The sequence below is a fragment of the Anguilla anguilla genome, chromosome 3 (assembly GCF_013347855.1).
Source record: "Anguilla anguilla isolate fAngAng1 chromosome 3, fAngAng1.pri, whole genome shotgun sequence".
Taxonomy (NCBI): domain Eukaryota; kingdom Metazoa; phylum Chordata; class Actinopteri; order Anguilliformes; family Anguillidae; genus Anguilla; species Anguilla anguilla.
The window spans coordinates 50,042,346-50,058,764 of NC_049203.1; the positions used below are offsets into that span (position 1 = coordinate 50,042,346).

Genomic DNA, 16,419 nt, shown 5'->3' on the forward strand with positions numbered 1-16,419 from the left:
TCAGATTGTTTATTGTCTTTATTGCTTGTTTGTGGAGGCTTACTGAGTGAACAGTGGAAAAGAACTGAGTTAATTTTTGTCTTAACAGTATAACACCACAGACAAGGTTGCTCACTTTAAATCGCATTCACACCTCAAAGATGAACTGTGGCCATTTTCATTTGTTGCATTGTCAAATGCACTAACCTACACAGACACGTCATATATGTAAACAAAGTGTTGTCATTTTAACATTTGATTAACCAAGATCACTGTCAGAATTAGCTGAGTACTTGTTCTACTCTAGGCTAAAAGAGCCCCTATCTACCCCTTGGTCATGACTGAAATATTTGTGAAATCTCGACCCGTTTATTTCTCCTGACAAATGACAGGGTTTCCCATAGAAATAACTTGCATTAAACTACAGCATCCACAAACCCGCAGTGCTTGCAAACCGTCTTGAACATGGCGAAGAGGAAACGCCCACTGTTGAAACTCCAACATTGATTGGGTGATGCTGAGCGATAGGTTACGTGGCATTGGTTTCTTTGCGCACACTCAGCACTCGCAACCTGTCTTTTTCCCTATCACCGGTAGCAAGTTAACGTTAAGATGGTGGCCGTCAAAATGCAGTTTAGCGTGTTTTCTGTTTTGTTGTTCAACGTTCTATACAATTTGACCAGCGCGTTATATTTTCACATAGGGGAGACAGAAAAGAAATGCTTTATAGAGGAAATTCCGGATGAAACCATGATCATAGGTAATGGCTTCTATATCCATTGCATTTTGCTTACTGTTAGCTGCCAGTTAGCCAGGTCATTCGTCGAGAAGATAGTCAGCTAGCTAACAATACGTTTTGAAAAAGTATTGGTGTAACGTTAACTGGCTAGCTAACTTACAACGTTTCGATCGCGTCGTTTTTATAAGTCTGGCTCGTTTCTGGTAGTTCGCTAAGGTTAGTTAACGCAGTTACTTTCTCAGGCAATTTTACCAGTACAGTAGTAGAGCTATATTGTAGGCTAGCAGCAGGGCTAGTCAGTATACGCAATATTGCCGACAGTAGCGTGGCAACGTTGTCGTGATGGCTTTAATCCTGCGAACATGTAAACTGTCAGCTCAAAGCTTTTACTCAAGTAATCGAATATGGAAAGTTAGCAATTGAATGTGATAGCTAGCTGGCGGGAAAAAATCGAGTACTTAAGTAGATAACTAGTCACAAAAGTTGCTAGCTAACTATTGGCTAGTGTTGGTAGTTTAGCTAACGTCAGCTTCTAAACTGCGGACAAGGCCGAACTATCCTTATTCATTAACGTTAACGATGAAGAATCAACTTGCCTAGCCGTTCACTGAGACATGATACTGTCCGCTATGTAGCTGTGTAGCCATGTAGCTGTGTAAATGTTGGATTTGTGATCAAGGCCCGCCAACTTGTGCAGGGATGTGGAATCGGACTGCTGCAGGCGAGACCTTACCCTGGTTTTTTTCTTGCTTGCACAGTTGACAGTCCGCAAGCACTTCCTGTTGTAAGAACACGAGCAGCACCACTCATCTTGGCAAAGCTTTACAGCCATGTAGTTATTTTAATAATTTATGGGATTTAAATACATTTGCAAATAATACTTGTACCTCCTGTTTTTCAGTTTATTTATTTCTTATATTTCTTTATCTTATATTTTGGTTACGTACAGTAATGAGTAAAATGGGTCACATTGACAACAGCTTGACTGACACAGTGGGATTGTGGTCACCTTTCTTATTGATCGTTTCATACCACATTCTTTCTTAAATCCAGGGAACTATCGCACACAGTTGTATGACAAACAGAAGGAAGAGTACTTGCCTGCAACACAAGGACTTGGGATGTTTGTGGAAGTGAAAGACCCTGATGAGAAGGTATGCTGGATCAGGTTAAATCGCTTCTCTTACCCCAGGGGTGTCCAGTCCTATACAAAAAAGGATAAGAATTTTGTTTTAGCCCTGCACCAAGTCATCTGATTCTGCTTATCAAGGTCTTGATTGATATCACACCACGGTTAGTTAATTAGTTGAAACCAGTGTCGTGGTGCTGGGCTAAAACAAAAACCAGCACCCACACTGCCCCTTTTCAAACAAGATTGGACACCCCTGTCTTACAGTCTCAGTAAATAAATATGTATGACGTTTTGCTCAGTGTCATTGTTCCCCCCAAGGAACTTTCTTTTTTTTTCTAACCAATATTGATTTTCATCCATCATTTCTAGGTGATTCTGTCTCGTCAGTATGGGTCAGAAGGCCGATTCACATTCACCTCTCACACCCCTGGTGAACACCAGATTTGCCTGCACTCCAACTCCTCCAAGTTTGCGCTCTTTGCAGGTGGAATGCTGGTGAGAAAAATGTCTTTAACCTTTAGCTGCCTTTAAGTGTCTTAATACATGCACACTGTAAGATCCAGAATAACTGTCCCATGTGTTGTTAAATCTTTGAACACTGTGTTTCATGTAATCTGTCTTTAATGATTAGCTCTTTGGCAACTGATCTGCCAAATACTTTGTTCTGTATTCTTTTGTCTCAGTTTTCTTGGTGACTTTGCTGTATATTTATTCTTAGTGTGACTCCTGTTTAATGGAAATTATTTTCTTCAGAGGGTTCACCTGGATATTCAGGTTGGGGAGCACACCAATAATTATGCTGAGATCGCGGCCAAAGACAAACTGACCGAGCTTCAGCTCAGGGTGCGACAGCTTGTTGAACAGGTTGACCAGATTCAGAAGGAGCAGAACTACCAGAGGGTGATTATTTTTCTCTTCACTAGTTGCAGTTTCAGTGTTGGATCTTGCTTACGTGCGTCAGACTGTTATTTAACATTTGTATTCATGATTTTATTTTTCATTTATTTTTACCCATTGGAGGAAAAACTATACATATGTATGAACTGCTGACCTTCCTTGTTTTTCAGTACCGTGAAGAACGTTTTAGGCAGACCAGCGAGAGCACCAACCAGAGAGTCCTGTGGTGGTCCATCGTCCAGACACTCATCCTCGTGGCCATTGGCTTCTGGCAGATGAGGCACCTCAAGAGCTTTTTTGAGGCCAAGAAACTAGTCTAGAGTGCACTCTTATTTGTTATTTATGCATTTTCAGTTCATGCAGTAAAAGTAAACGTTACTCGGCACGTGTCACAATCCCAAAGATCTGGAGTGGTGAAATTACCGTTGAAACTTATTTTAACATTGCATTAGCCCCTTTCTCCCTGAGGAAGAAATAGTTCTCTTTCAGAGTTTATTTTTACCTTTTTGTACAGTTTAATGTCCTCAATTTATAATTACATCAGACTATGCTGCATCAATTTAAATTTTAGAGACAATTTTACACCTCTCTTTACCTTAATAGGATACTGGTACCACATTTTACTGTCGGATTAGCATGGTTTTATCTGCGATGAATTGGTTGTGTCTTTGCTTTTTGTTGGTATTGTCTAATCGGGTATGGTGCCCTTCCGCAGTTTAAATCATGTAAAGGTCGATTGCACTTCTCAAGGATATCTTTGTTTTCTTTATGAATCAAATAAACCACTGGAAAAGAATGTGCTGCAGTTCAATATGGAAAGGATTAAAATGGCTGTCATTAGCTCAAATGCTTATATAAATAAACAGTGTTTTGAAACCCCACTGATAAAACATTTTGCTGCCACCATTTGGAAAATGGCTCTTTGTTAGCACAGTGCAGCGAAAGACACATTCAACTTGTTTAAAATGTGAAGAGTATTACACTTGCTCTAGAATTTGAATACTATATGTGGCAAAAGGGTATTTTTGTAGTTTAAATAATTGTAGATTCATTTTCCAAAATTGCTTCATAGGTTCATATTGTTCCTGCGTACTTTGGCATGCGTTGTGCTGTGATTTGAAACTTGGCCCTTCTACTGACCTATGGTTTGATAAGTACTTGAAAGTCTTTACCAGTAACAAATTTAGTGAAGTGTCTGAAGCTGCTTGATATCCCATATTTCCTGAAAAATTATAAATGAGGAAGGCATCTAGTTTTTGGGCTAAATTAAGCAGCGTTGAAAGCACTATTAATAAATAAAGGTTATTACCAGTGTTTGAATTTGGACTTCTACCAGCCAGACTGAAAGTTGTGCCATTTGTAGTAGTTGCTGTGTTTTTTACGTTTGCTTCTTATTCCATAAATAGTGTATAAAGTCCTTGAAATTATGAAGACCTACAAAAGATTTTGTTAATGTCAGTTTACTGAGCCTACAAATTAGTTGATTGGATTCAGTGCTAGTGTCTGTGTGAGCTAAATTTTGGAAGCAGGATGTGTTAGGTTAAGGGTAAGAACATCGCAAATGGAAATTGAAATTAAACATTTGCATATTATTTTTCAAGAATTAAAGCTTAAACAAATGTACTGTTCAATGAGGGGACATGGTTCTATTGGTGTAACGTTAACTAGCTAGCTAACTTACAACGTTTCGATCGCGTCGTTTTTAAGTCTGGCTCGTTCCATTCTATTCCATGGCAAAACTGGATTGTGGGTATACTTCCTAACAGATGAAGATTTTCCTGCCATTCTCTTTAGATAGCTTTCACCAATGCTTACATCAGAATATCCATATGCCCATGGTCAGCTTGAAAGTGGAGAATATTATATGAAAAAAACGGATTTAGCTTTGCCTTCAAAACAGCAGTTTTTTACACTGTAAAAATGTTTTTAAAAGAAGTTGAGTTTGAATGTATGTACTATAATGGCAGTCGGATTTGTGCATACTGCGTTCTTGAGGGTTTCATAAATTTGCTATATATATATATATATATATAATTTCTGTATTTGCCATTTGCTTGCAGTTTTTCCTGAATGAATTCTGAGAACCAATCCCTTCCAAGTGTCTGTACATGTTGCTACCCGCTTACCCCAAACCACTAATGTTTTATGGATAATTTTCATCTGTTGTAGACTGATTTATTAATTTAGTGCCATTTCCTTTTTTGCATTTGTATTACTAAGAGGGCTCTGTCTGGTGATTCTTTTATATTTTGAAACTAAATTTTTTAAGGACAGTGGGTTAAAATGGGTGAAGGCTTTGAGTTTCTGAATATCTTGGGCTTTTGAGTGTTTAAATTTGGGTTCAGAAAATTAAACATTCTGTTGAAGTTATTCTTTGTAAGTAGACCTGAAAATAAATTGTTCCCCCCTAAGCCGTTGTGTTTTAATATACATATTAAGAAATAGTGCCATGTGATCTTCTCAGCGCTGCTGCATGAGAATAAGAAAATATGCTTAGGATAAAAAGACCTACATAATTTGAAGTGTGTAACGTAATACACCTTGCAATTGTGAAAAGTATGGTTGTCAGATTCTAAAGGAGGGGTGTTAATTTAACAATAACCAGAGACTGATACTCCACTGATCCTTTTTAATTCCTGGTGTAAATGGGCAGAACTACAGAACTAAAAATACTGTTTTTATTAATCATTTATCAATAGTGTGTCAAGGGTTGTTTTAGATAAACTTTTTCACATTTTCCACATTCACAGGTCCTCTCAGTATAAGCAGTGCAACACATAATATAGTCCTACTCGGTATAGGAACTCGTGCGTTGCGGAAAGTTTCTACTGGGAACAACATTTGTAACGAACCAGATTGAAAATAGCCAGCGTGTAGATTTTTTAAGCGGAGTGAGGAGGGGAGCTGTTTGCTTGTACACGTTAGCGGTTTTTATGAAATGTCATTCGGAGAAAAACGTTTTATTTTTTACTGAATTACAGAAGCTCTAAAAAACTGTCGTTAGCCATTTGTATGAGTTTGCAAGCTAACAACAGAGAGCCTGGTATCACAATCTAGCTGAAACGGAAATGTAGCATGCTAGCTATCCAAAATGAAATTAATCACTAGCTAGCTGCGTTAGGTAGCCAGCTAGTAAACCAGCTATGTTTGTGTCAAGATAACGTTAAAAGCCAAAAGGTTTTTGTTTTCCAGATAAGGACAGTAGAAGGAATGGGTAAATGTGCATTTTAAAAGGAACAGAACATGAATATTGAGATGGAGAAATCTAGATGTAAAATCACAGCTAAAACAACGTTTTCTTAGACATTAGAATAGCGTCAAAATCCCATTCCTTATTTTTAAAGAGCTTGTTACTTGGCTAGTGTGCTGAAGTTCACTGAAGGCAGTTGGGAAGATGATGTATTCTTCCCGAAGGAAACCGGTCCTGTACTTTAAAGAGGACAGAAGGTAAGATACACGACTAATTTTTGCTAATTAGCGGTTTAGTTGACAAATCTGAAGTATAATAGTAATATGCCGCAGTATCAGTTACGTTAAACTGCTCTAAATTAACGTTGGCTACATATTCATCATATTCAATATTAGCTAGGTATATTTGTCTTAATGTGTGTGCGTATTTGCATTGAATTATCCCATAATTTAGTTGGTCAATTACGACTCTTGTGATATTTCTAACTCGCTTGGTATTACTAACTTATTAATAGTAATTAGCGCGTGTGAAGTGATGTCTGTGTACAACGGCGAGATGTTGTCAGGAGTCACGCTCTGTGTCATTTTTGGCACAATTTTTCAGACTTGAAAATCTAAAAGGTCGTCGTCAAGAAAATAGTTTGAGTATGGTAGGAGTGTGGTTCTTCTATATTTGTTTTAGGATGGTGCATCAAGTGAATACTACGTCAGATACACTTAGTGCATGCATTGTGTTTTATTAAACTGGATGTTTCCACATTTATTAGTTATACAAGCTCGGCCAGAGAAAGTTTACAGGAAAGGTAGACCGATTCACAGCAATATTTACATTATAGTAATGCTGTAATTTTAGTTAGGCTATACCAGGTCTTTCGTTGCACAGTGAGCCTGAAGCCTGTTCGCAAAACTAATCATGTACAGTAGGCCTCATGCTACAAGAATGTACGCACAGGCAGCACAGCTTGAGTTGTGTAAACATCACCCTTGCCTTTCCACCATGTCACCACCCCTAGCCCTTGACTTAACCCTTGTCCTAAATATACTTTGCCCAGACACATGGTCTTGGTGTGTTCCATACAGTCGAAATGACATGTAGGCTAAGCCTGTTATAACTGAAGTCAAAACTCCACTCTGTTCATACACGTTGAGAAAGAAGGCAGGTCACAAACATTCTGTGTCACTTTGTTGTGAGAGAGCTCAGCTACCAGCTACAGTCTGTTGTGTTGATTATAAACTTGATGTTGGTGGTCACTGGTGGTTAATCAAATAATAGCAGCCATTTGTGTTTCACATTTAGACTTGCTCCTGCCTCACTACCTAGAAAGCTCTGAGTATAGATGTTTATCTTCTACTTCTTGCGTGACATGCATGGGTTTTCCAGGAAACGTGTTTGAATGTGTTGGGGAGGGGTGGTACTAACCAGTTCAACTGGGCTCTGTTTTGGAGAATTTGTTTCCTGTTTAATCTTACCTGTGCTGTGATTTTTATTTCGACGTATGGGGCTTGCTGCTTGATTTTTCTGTTCTGGTCTGAATTAACCTGCATATATTCTGGTCCAGACAATGCAGCATGGAGTTCACTATGGTTATGGTTTTTCACTCGATGGTTTCTGTTTACATGCACAGGCTCCAGTAAATATTCAGCCAGTTTCAGACATGGAAGGATGTTTAAAAAGCTTATGTCTTTTTCAGATTTCTGTCCTGGAAATGCAGCATATTGAAGCTCTTTGGCCTGTGCCTGGTGCTCGTCTTGGTGCCACTGCTGTGGCTGCAGCTCAGCTGCTCTGGGGACATGAACCGGGCTACAGTGGAGGACAGCCACCTGCCTCATCAGCCCTGTTCACTGGACAGAGAGGCGCTCGTAGCCGACAGCCCCTCATGGGGTCCACATAAGATGGCCCTCCTCATCCCTTTCCGGGAGCGCTTTGAAGAGCTGCTGGTCTTTGTTCCTTATATGCACGCCTTTCTGAACAAGAAGAAAATTCGGCACAAAATATTTGTTATTAACCAAGTGGATCACTTTCGGTGAGTCGGAGCCAGAACAATCTTCACAACTACACTTCTCACAGTTGTTTAATCTATTACAGTAGAGAATATACTGTAATTTTCATCTTGACTAATCTGTGCGATGGGATGACAAGAGTATGGCTGCCATTGGCAGCCGTGCGGCGCATTAAAAGAATGTGCTTGGCTTTGGAACTGAGGGTCACAGGGTACGTACTTTCAGCTATGGACTGAATCTTGGCATTTAAAGTTCAATAAATGGTGTAATGCATAAATTGATGATGTAAAGTATGATAAATGACGTAATGCATACATTGATGACGTAATGGATAATTACACGCATATAACTAGACGGAGAAAGTCTGATAAACAAACTTACGCTATTGTAATGTGAAGATTCTTAAGCTTAAGCAGTGCACAGTTGAACTCAAAAGAATGTTTGAGAATGGCCTCCTCTTCCTGCAGGTTCAACCGAGCCTCTCTCATAAACGTGGGTTTTGAGGAAAGTGGAAACGACACAGATTACATCGCTATGCACGACGTGGACCTGCTGCCTCTAAACGAAGCACTGGACTATGGATTCCCAGACCAGGGGCCCTTTCATATAGCCTCCCCTGAGCTGCACCCGCTCTACCACTATAAGACCTACGTGGGAGGAATACTGCTCCTTACCAAACGGCACTATCAGATGGTAGGGCCTTGCCACCTCTCTCTCAAATGGTGACTACTTTGAACTGTGGATTGAATTTAAAAAAATGTACTTCTAAATTCTTCCCCCCCTTTCCCATGGCTGCAGTGCAATGGTATGTCCAATCGTTTCTGGGGTTGGGGAAGAGAGGATGACGAGTTCTACCGGAGACTGAGAAAGGCAGGATTAGAGGTATTTTCAGGATTATTTTAATTAACTGTGTACAGTATGCTGAGCGTGTCACTGAGACTGAAGCGCAAGCCACTCTTGCACTGTGGCTATGCAAGCAGCGATCATCAGAGGTTTTAAAATTTCAGAGGATTTCAAGTTGTCCTAGCACTTCTGTTGACCGCCACATTTTCTCCCTCTAGCTTTTCCGGCCTGTTGGAATTACCACAGGTTACAAAACCTTCCGACACATCCATGATCCTGCCTGGAGGAAAAGAGACCAGAAGAGAATAGCTTCACAGAAGCAGGTGAAGTTACTTCCCTGACAAGAAGAATATATCTAGTATATATACAGTAGAGACCAAAAGTATGAGGCCACCTGTGGTTTAAATGTATTTAATTTTTTTACCAAACCAGAGTAAACATTTTTTTTTTCAGTTACTACGTACAATAACACCAAAAGATAAGTTTTACTTAAAAATAATCTTAGACATGACTTTCCTCAAAATAGCCTCCTTTGGCTTTAATTACAATTAAGCAAATCATTGGAAGTCTGTCCAATGATTTTGCAAATGGAAGGTGGGGGTAGTTAAATGGACTGAAATCTTATCTACCTTAAGGTTTTATTAAAACCACTGGTTGCCTAATACATTACATTACATTACATTACAGGCATTTGGCAGACGCTCTTATCCAGAGCGACGTACAACAAAGTGTATAACCATAACCAGGAACAAGCATGACGAAACCCCTAGAGAGAAGTACCGGTCCAAGTGCAGGGAACAACCGCATAGTTCAACTTGGACCCTGAAGGTTAAACTGATTAACACTAACACAACGAGAGCGGCAACAACGCAGTCTATGGAAAAAATACAAGCAGTAGTTAAGACAGTTAATGCACCTAAGTCACCTACGAAACAGCTGCCTAGTTACAACCCTAAGCTTACAGTCATTTACAGGGGGGTAGGGAGGGATGGGGAGAGGTGCAGCCTGAAGAGGTGAGTCTAATACCATTGGCCTGTAGTGAAATGGGCATTAAGCTGCAAGAAATATGGTAAATAACGTGGCGTTAGGCTTAGATGTGTGGGGCCGAGTAAACATAATGTGTGGCAAGGTTATTCCCCTCGATAAATTGCAAAATTGCACCACAACTACTGGAAGAACTCAATGCAGCTGGAGAGAAACCAGTTCCCCTTGCTGCACTGAAATGGCAACTGTGATCTAAAAGGATGTGCATCTGCCTTTTCACAATCTTTCACAAAGATGTCCAGTGTTGATGGTGCTTGGCTCATTGGAGTCTTTTCTTCCTGTTTACAACACATAGCAAGGACTTTTTCACAGATTCGCATCCTTTTAGACCAGCAGATTGTATTTGCCGTTTCACTGTAGTTAGGGAAACTGACTTCTCTCTAGGTGCTCTGAGTTCTTCCTGTTGTTTTACGATGGTTTCTGTTGCAAGATAATGCAATATATTTGTCTTCTATCTCTTTATCTACCTGGTCTTCGCCTGTTAACATTACTGCCAATCAGCTGGAATTTTCTGAATGTGTACTGAACACAGCACCTGGAAATAGTGTTAACTTGTGCATGGCCTCAATTATTTGGATCTTCATCTACTGTGCTTGCCTTTATATATCTGCTAAAAAAAAAGTTTAAAAAAACCTTTGAAAAATAGCTGTTATTTTTGCCTCCTGAAATGGATTGGATTCATCAGTTACAGTAATATTGATGTAACCCAATACAATGTGTCCTACTTTTTTTTTTTCTTCCTTCTCCTTGGCAAAATAGGAGCAGTTCAAGGTGGACGCTGAGGGCGGGTTGACAAACCTTCGCTACAAAGTGGAGTCACGGCAGGATCTGACCATTAGCGGCGCTCCATGCACCATCGTCAGTGTTAAACTAGAGTGTGACCAGAACCAGACTCCTTGGTGCCTGCTAAATTAGTGCCTGTCACATGGACCAGACAGACAGAGAGGATGACAGGTGACAGGCGGTGGGTCGAAGAGGGGTGGGTGGCCAGACCCTGGGTTCACCTTCTGGCTGTGCCAGGGTGCCTGCTATCCCACAATGCACAAAGCCCTGCAGGGAAAAAGAAATACCTCTTAATCGCGCGACCACACGCGTAATGTACGGGACACAGGGAAACAGCCGGGCATATATGGCCAATATATGGCCACTGTGGTAGAAGCATAATTTATGATGAACTAGTATTCCCCATTACTTTATCTTAGCTGCCTGAACCGCTGTCACAAAAAAGCACTGTCTCACGGACTAAGTTTCAGCTGCTTTTCAGAAAAGGTCATAAAACTGAGCCTTGTTTTAGAAACTAATTACAGGCTGCACTTGCTGTCATTTATTTTATTTTTTTATTTTTATTTTAAGTTTTTTTTTTTTTTTTTTTTTTAAAGTAATTTATATTGCATCTGAGCGTTGACACATTTGGAGTAAATTTGCCATGGTACAATAAGGCAACATAGAATAAGGAAATATTAAAAAGTACTGCGCAAATTTAAGTAATTATTTCTGTGTACATCAGTCAGTATTATTGTTTCCTTGTGAGGTCTGTAAATCATGTATTACAAGAATGTTCTTTCCTTGAAAAGCACTGGAAACAATACCTTTTCAGAATGGGAAGATGGATGCTTGACTGGGAGGGCCTTCATGTTATTGCTGTCCTCGGTTGATACAGGACTTCCGGTTCTGTTTCATTTTGTGGCCGTTGAACGCTTTATTTTGCTTTTTTTGTGGCATGATTGAAACAGAAGAGCAGCAGGAGCATTTTTACATGATACAGTTATAAATACGCATCTCTTTTATTGTGTTCGTAGTCTGTAAACACAACCTGTGTTTAACCTGTTGACTTTCTTAAGACAATGGTGAGTAAAAGGTACTATATGTGTGTTTTCACAGTATTTATATAAAGCTCAGATTCAGAGACCTGACGTGTGGTCTTTTCGCTTTCGCTTTGCAGTTATTTTTTTATTAAATGCAAGTTTTCAAATATTTATTAGCACCTGTCATTTTATGCTGTCCAGAATTAAATTGTCTGACTACTATAGCACAATAACTCATAACTTGGAATTCGTTCGGTGGCACCTATTTTACGCGAATCTGACATTAAGATCCAGAACTATTGTCACTGGTCAGTACGTATAGAATACCTTTCTTGAAATATGCCAACAGGTCCGACCGAAGTAGCTGCAGTGATAAATCATCCGTAATATGGTTGACGAACGTCGGCGCATTGCCCTCATCGTGCACTAGATGGCACGATAATGGTTATTTGACCTGGGCGACTTATTGTAAACGACCCTTATGTGATCATGGAAAGTGGTGTGTTGGCATTAACGCATGAACATTCTCACTTGGGTCAACTACAAAAGTGGCATGACAGAAAATAAACATGCGCACATGCTATGAGTTTTCCTTCTGAATACAAAAGTATGAAATGTCCTTTGAAAATATTCCCTTTTTACAGATACTTTAATACAGAGCGACGGTGCGGCCCCCTCAGCTAGATTTAGGAACACTCCCAGGAGCACTATTATTGTGTGTAAAGTAGGTTAACAGTACAGAACAAGAACGTTCGCATTCGTCAATGCTCAATAAAAATTCGATCTTAATGTTCTTTGGAAGACTACTGAAGACATTTTCTAAGTAAACTTGAAAAATTTATATTGGCTCTTAAGGGTATATCCTATGCCTAATTCAAGAATCTAATTCAAGAATCTAAGATCAAGGTGGAACTACAGGTCAAGGTGATAAATTCCAGATACTCAAATTCATACAGTAGTCGATTGTCTCTTTAATCTTGATGATCTTGTGAAAAGTTGCAAACGAGGCTTTTCGGGACTCTTTGAACTCAATGTGGTGGTGCCTCGCACATACGTGCATGGTAACAACAATGGTAATTACCATTCTATTCAACGTGGAGATTACAATCTCTGAGAGAACTTCATGTCGAAACTAAAACGTAATAAATTAGATGGGCTAGTCTGTAGTTCGTTCAAATGCTTTTGCCAATGTTATTTACGAAAGTTACTTACAAGTTGTAGTTATCCTTTGCCACGGAACCTTAAACCAATGCCAAATTTCAGTCGCCTGTCAGCGCTATCTGAAATCAGTGTAAACTCGTATAACATTTTCCGTACTGTTGCGCTTGAGATGCTTAGTTGTATAGGCTACTATACCCATCCCAGGCGACCGATATGCTTAGCCCTATTTGTCATTGCAAGCCAAAATAGCCCAATCAACTGCGCATTGCCCACGTTTAGCCACCGTACATAATAACATGAATCGTAATTAGGGTTAATAACTAATGAACTGTACCAACAGGCTACATAAATCACAACTAAAACGACCAACAGGACTAATGTGCAGAGTTCAGTGGTGCAATTTGTGAGTTGGCTATCTGGTGACAGTCATCAATAGTTCAACTAATTTCCTTTAGAGATGTGAAACTGAAATGTGGCAACGCAGTAGGCCTACTTGCCTGCTGGTGGATTTACTTCTGTTTGCACAAATGTATTATTTCAGTTAGACATTGAACCTTTCCGGTTTTGATCTTGAATTAATTTCCCTTCTTTTGAAATTTAGGACCGTATGATCTAAACTGATAGGGTCTAATCCATATGCACGAGCATATGTTAAATTAGATCTAAAGTTATGTTGCATTTTCTAACATTTAAGTCTTCTGTATATTTCTGGTAGGAGTCCTTGTTTAACGTTGAAGTCCAAACCCCACCTCTCGTTAGACAGATCCTCCCTTAAATCACATTTTTAAATGATTAAAGTATTATTATTTTTAATGCGTTAGGCTATAACATAGAAGTCGTCTCTTTTTCTTTTTTTTCGACAACTCTTCCGACTTAGCCTAATATCGGAAAAAATATAATGACATTTAGGCTAAATCTCGCTGCATCGTAGGCGTTTGTCGAAACTGCCGATAATGCTGATTAAATAGCTCACATTATCTAAAATATAGGTCAATAAAAGCAGTCGTTGACCTCTTTTGGCTTTGCTCTTAGTTTGATTGGCGATATTGGCACTTCATCAGTGCATTGACAGTAAATCTTCAGAAGTCTTAAATTCGAATTTATCGGGTCGTAGATGATCCATTAGCACTCCCAGCCTGCACCAGCAGCCATCATCAAGGCGGTTAACCCTAATCTCTTCAAAGAGATTTTTTCGCCTTCATTGTGACAACACCCTGGGGCCCACTTCATCCAATCCGACGAGGCGGTGTATAAAGCCTTGGTCACTTTAGCCTGTGACACTCACACACTCGCAGAAACAACTCTACTCACTGAAAGAAAGTGTAATGATCAGCATGGATGCAGCATTTTTCTGCGGGCAATCTTATGCCTCCCCAACACAATATTTTTGTGGCGAAAGGGACGATGCGTCAGGACTGCCCACGAAAGCCCCGGAGACAAGACAGAAATGCTCTTTCAGCATTGAGGCTATCCTCTCTACAAGTTCCCGGGAACCCGGCCAGCTCAAGACGGAACTGCATCAGGGGCTAACGCATCCAGCACCGCTTGCCCCTCAATTATGGCTTCCATCGGGATATTCCACCCCGGGCTCCCCATATATTCACAATTACACAAGTTACCACCCAAACGACATCCAAAACCATAATGGTAAGATATAGTTTCCAAAAATATAAATTTTACATTTGCTCAGTCCATCTTTTGACTATTTGGTCTTCGTAATCCTATTTAATTGTATCGACGCAGCCTTTAATATTGCTTTTTCATTTTAAAGGTTTTGCTGGGCCGTGTGACAAGCTGATGTCAAGAAGGAGTTATGTGCGCAGAACCTGCAGAAGAATCCGTACTATCTTCACCGATGAGCAGTTGATGAAGCTGGAGGAGGTATTCAGCAAACAGCGCTACATGACAGGGACGGAGAAAGTGCTCCTCGCCTCCGCTCTGCGACTCTCCGAGACTCAGGTGAAGGTTTGGTTCCAGAATAGGAGAACGAGGTGGCGCAAGACCCAAGAAGATATGGCTGTAGCTAGCTCTCAGGACAGCAACGGACTCAAACAGCGTAGCTCTCCAAGGGAGGACGAGTTTAGCCCATCTCAGTGGACGAGGAAGATTCATGGTCACCTTGAAGAAAAACATGTTCGACGTGTTTTATAGTTGCGTGCAAGGCTCAAATGAATGTACTGTAATTTAAATTCTTGTTACACAAGAAACGTTTTTATTTTTTTATTATTATTTTTTAGATACTTGTAAAGTGAAATGTTCATTGTTTTATCGATGTTTTTACAGAGTGCATGTGGTCCCTATCTAACTCATGAACTCTGTTAGTGTTGAATTAACACTGGACATTTTACAGTGCTGAGATTGTAATCTGCGATGTTCCACCGTGTGGAGCAAGATTGAGTCATTGCTGTGTCTTTACAATAAAATTGAATTTTCCGCCATTGTTTACTCATGAATAAAACCTTTAATTCAATAATAAAACGTCATACAGATTACCATTTGAGTGTTTCGGTCTTCATTTAATACAAGATATGCGACTGTATTATGATGTTTAACGTAGTGGGTGAACCTACATGTTCCGTGATACAATTTCTCGTCACATAGCCTATTTAGTCGTCACGATAATATAGCCTACAACGCATAACCTATAGCCTACTAACTGGTAGGCTGCCTTCTATGAATCGATAGTCTGATCACATTCAGAACTCAAAAAATGAATTGACATGCATCAGGCCACAGATGTACATTCTGAGCATTTATCTACAAGATTATTTATTTATTGTGTGAATCTATTCAACCTAATCTGTATTTTAACTTGTTTTAATATATAAAATCACACCAGGGCATATTCTGTAGGTCACACACCAAGCCTGTTTATTAGTCATAACCAACTGGCGATTTCGAAATATATACTTGCCTCCGTTCAGGTTTGCAAAATTATCGATTTGTTCTTCAAAATTACTTGTTTAAAATGTCTTATTTCGAGACATAGGCCTACTGCGCGTAGGCTATAGACTATCTGTCTACTACGGGTTATGTTATTCAGCTAATATAGCCTATGATCAATTATAGCCGTTTTAGCCGTGTTTTATTTCAAGTGCTGATCATAGGCCTATATTGCCTCTGCACTTAATTCATTTATGTCTCTTAAAGAGCACATTACTGCGCTACATTCAAAGAAACTGTTGCCTTTGTTATTATAAAAAAAATGCAACACACATTGGTATATTGCTGTTCTCAACTTATAATTTGAATATTTTGTAGGGAAATACTTTAACACATGCCTAATAATACGGATGCTGATGTTTTTAGATATTTGTTTTTCAGATATCTCCCAATCCTTAATTTTAGAAAACGATTCTTACCATTTTTACATTTTCGTCCAAATAATATAAAAGTAGCCTTCATCCGCAAATGCATACGTAGAACAACTTCACATAGCTACAGATGCACATCGCAAACGGAAGCCTATAATAGCTGCTAAGAATAATTTCCTTCGAAATTATTGTTACCATTTCGGAATATATTCATAATGAGCAATTATTTTGCACGATGGACTCTTAAATTCGAAAACTATTTAATCTATTTCTAGATTTATGATAGGTTTGCATATTTAATAATCCCTTAACGAC

General features: G+C 39.4%; 3 protein-coding genes across 3 annotated transcripts; all 3 read left to right on the plus strand.

The window, feature by feature from the left end:
- The first annotated feature begins 536 nt into the window (after nt 1-536).
- tmed9 (transmembrane p24 trafficking protein 9) lies at nt 537-5,158 on the plus strand. Its single transcript, XM_035408244.1, has 5 exons — nt 537-739; nt 1,772-1,872; nt 2,220-2,345; nt 2,604-2,750; nt 2,918-5,158. The coding sequence occupies exons 1-5, from the start codon at nt 592-594 to the stop codon at nt 3,065-3,067; spliced, it is 672 nt and encodes a 223-aa protein (XP_035264135.1). The 5' UTR covers nt 537-591; the 3' UTR covers nt 3,068-5,158.
- A 424-nt stretch (nt 5,159-5,582) lies between these two features.
- Nucleotides 5,583-11,732, plus strand: b4galt7 (xylosylprotein beta 1,4-galactosyltransferase, polypeptide 7 (galactosyltransferase I)). Its single transcript, XM_035408242.1, has 6 exons — nt 5,583-6,194; nt 7,628-7,960; nt 8,405-8,630; nt 8,736-8,819; nt 8,999-9,103; nt 10,584-11,732. The coding sequence occupies exons 1-6, from the start codon at nt 6,142-6,144 to the stop codon at nt 10,737-10,739; spliced, it is 957 nt and encodes a 318-aa protein (XP_035264133.1). The 5' UTR covers nt 5,583-6,141; the 3' UTR covers nt 10,740-11,732.
- A 182-nt stretch (nt 11,733-11,914) lies between these two features.
- On the plus strand, nt 11,915-15,282 carry LOC118222564 (homeobox protein not2-like). The gene is made up of 2 exons (XM_035408243.1): nt 11,915-14,437; nt 14,562-15,282. Exons 1-2 carry the CDS (start codon nt 14,116-14,118, stop codon nt 14,939-14,941), a joined length of 702 nt encoding a protein of 233 aa, XP_035264134.1. The 5' UTR covers nt 11,915-14,115; the 3' UTR covers nt 14,942-15,282.
- The last annotated feature ends 1,137 nt before the right edge of the window (nt 15,283-16,419 follow it).

Excerpts from the sequence above, each read along its gene's own strand:
- tmed9 (XM_035408244.1), top strand. The coding sequence starts at position 592 with ATGGTGGCCGTCAAAATGCAGTTTAGCGTGTTTTCTGTTTTGTTGTTC. Across the intron at positions 2,346-2,603 it reads TCTTTGCAGGTGGAATGCTG|AGGGTTCACCTGGATATTCA; the intron begins GTGAGAAAAATG and ends TATTTTCTTCAG. Across the intron at positions 2,751-2,917 it reads AGGAGCAGAACTACCAGAGG|TACCGTGAAGAACGTTTTAG; the intron begins GTGATTATTTTT and ends CTTGTTTTTCAG.
- LOC118222564 (XM_035408243.1), top strand. The coding sequence starts at position 14,116 with ATGATCAGCATGGATGCAGCATTTTTCTGCGGGCAATCTTATGCCTCC. Across the intron at positions 14,438-14,561 it reads CGACATCCAAAACCATAATG|GTTTTGCTGGGCCGTGTGAC; the intron begins GTAAGATATAGT and ends TTCATTTTAAAG.
- b4galt7 (XM_035408242.1), top strand. The coding sequence starts at position 6,142 with ATGATGTATTCTTCCCGAAGGAAACCGGTCCTGTACTTTAAAGAGGAC. Across the intron at positions 6,195-7,627 it reads TACTTTAAAGAGGACAGAAG|ATTTCTGTCCTGGAAATGCA; the intron begins GTAAGATACACG and ends TGTCTTTTTCAG. Across the intron at positions 8,820-8,998 it reads TGAGAAAGGCAGGATTAGAG|CTTTTCCGGCCTGTTGGAAT; the intron begins GTATTTTCAGGA and ends TTCTCCCTCTAG.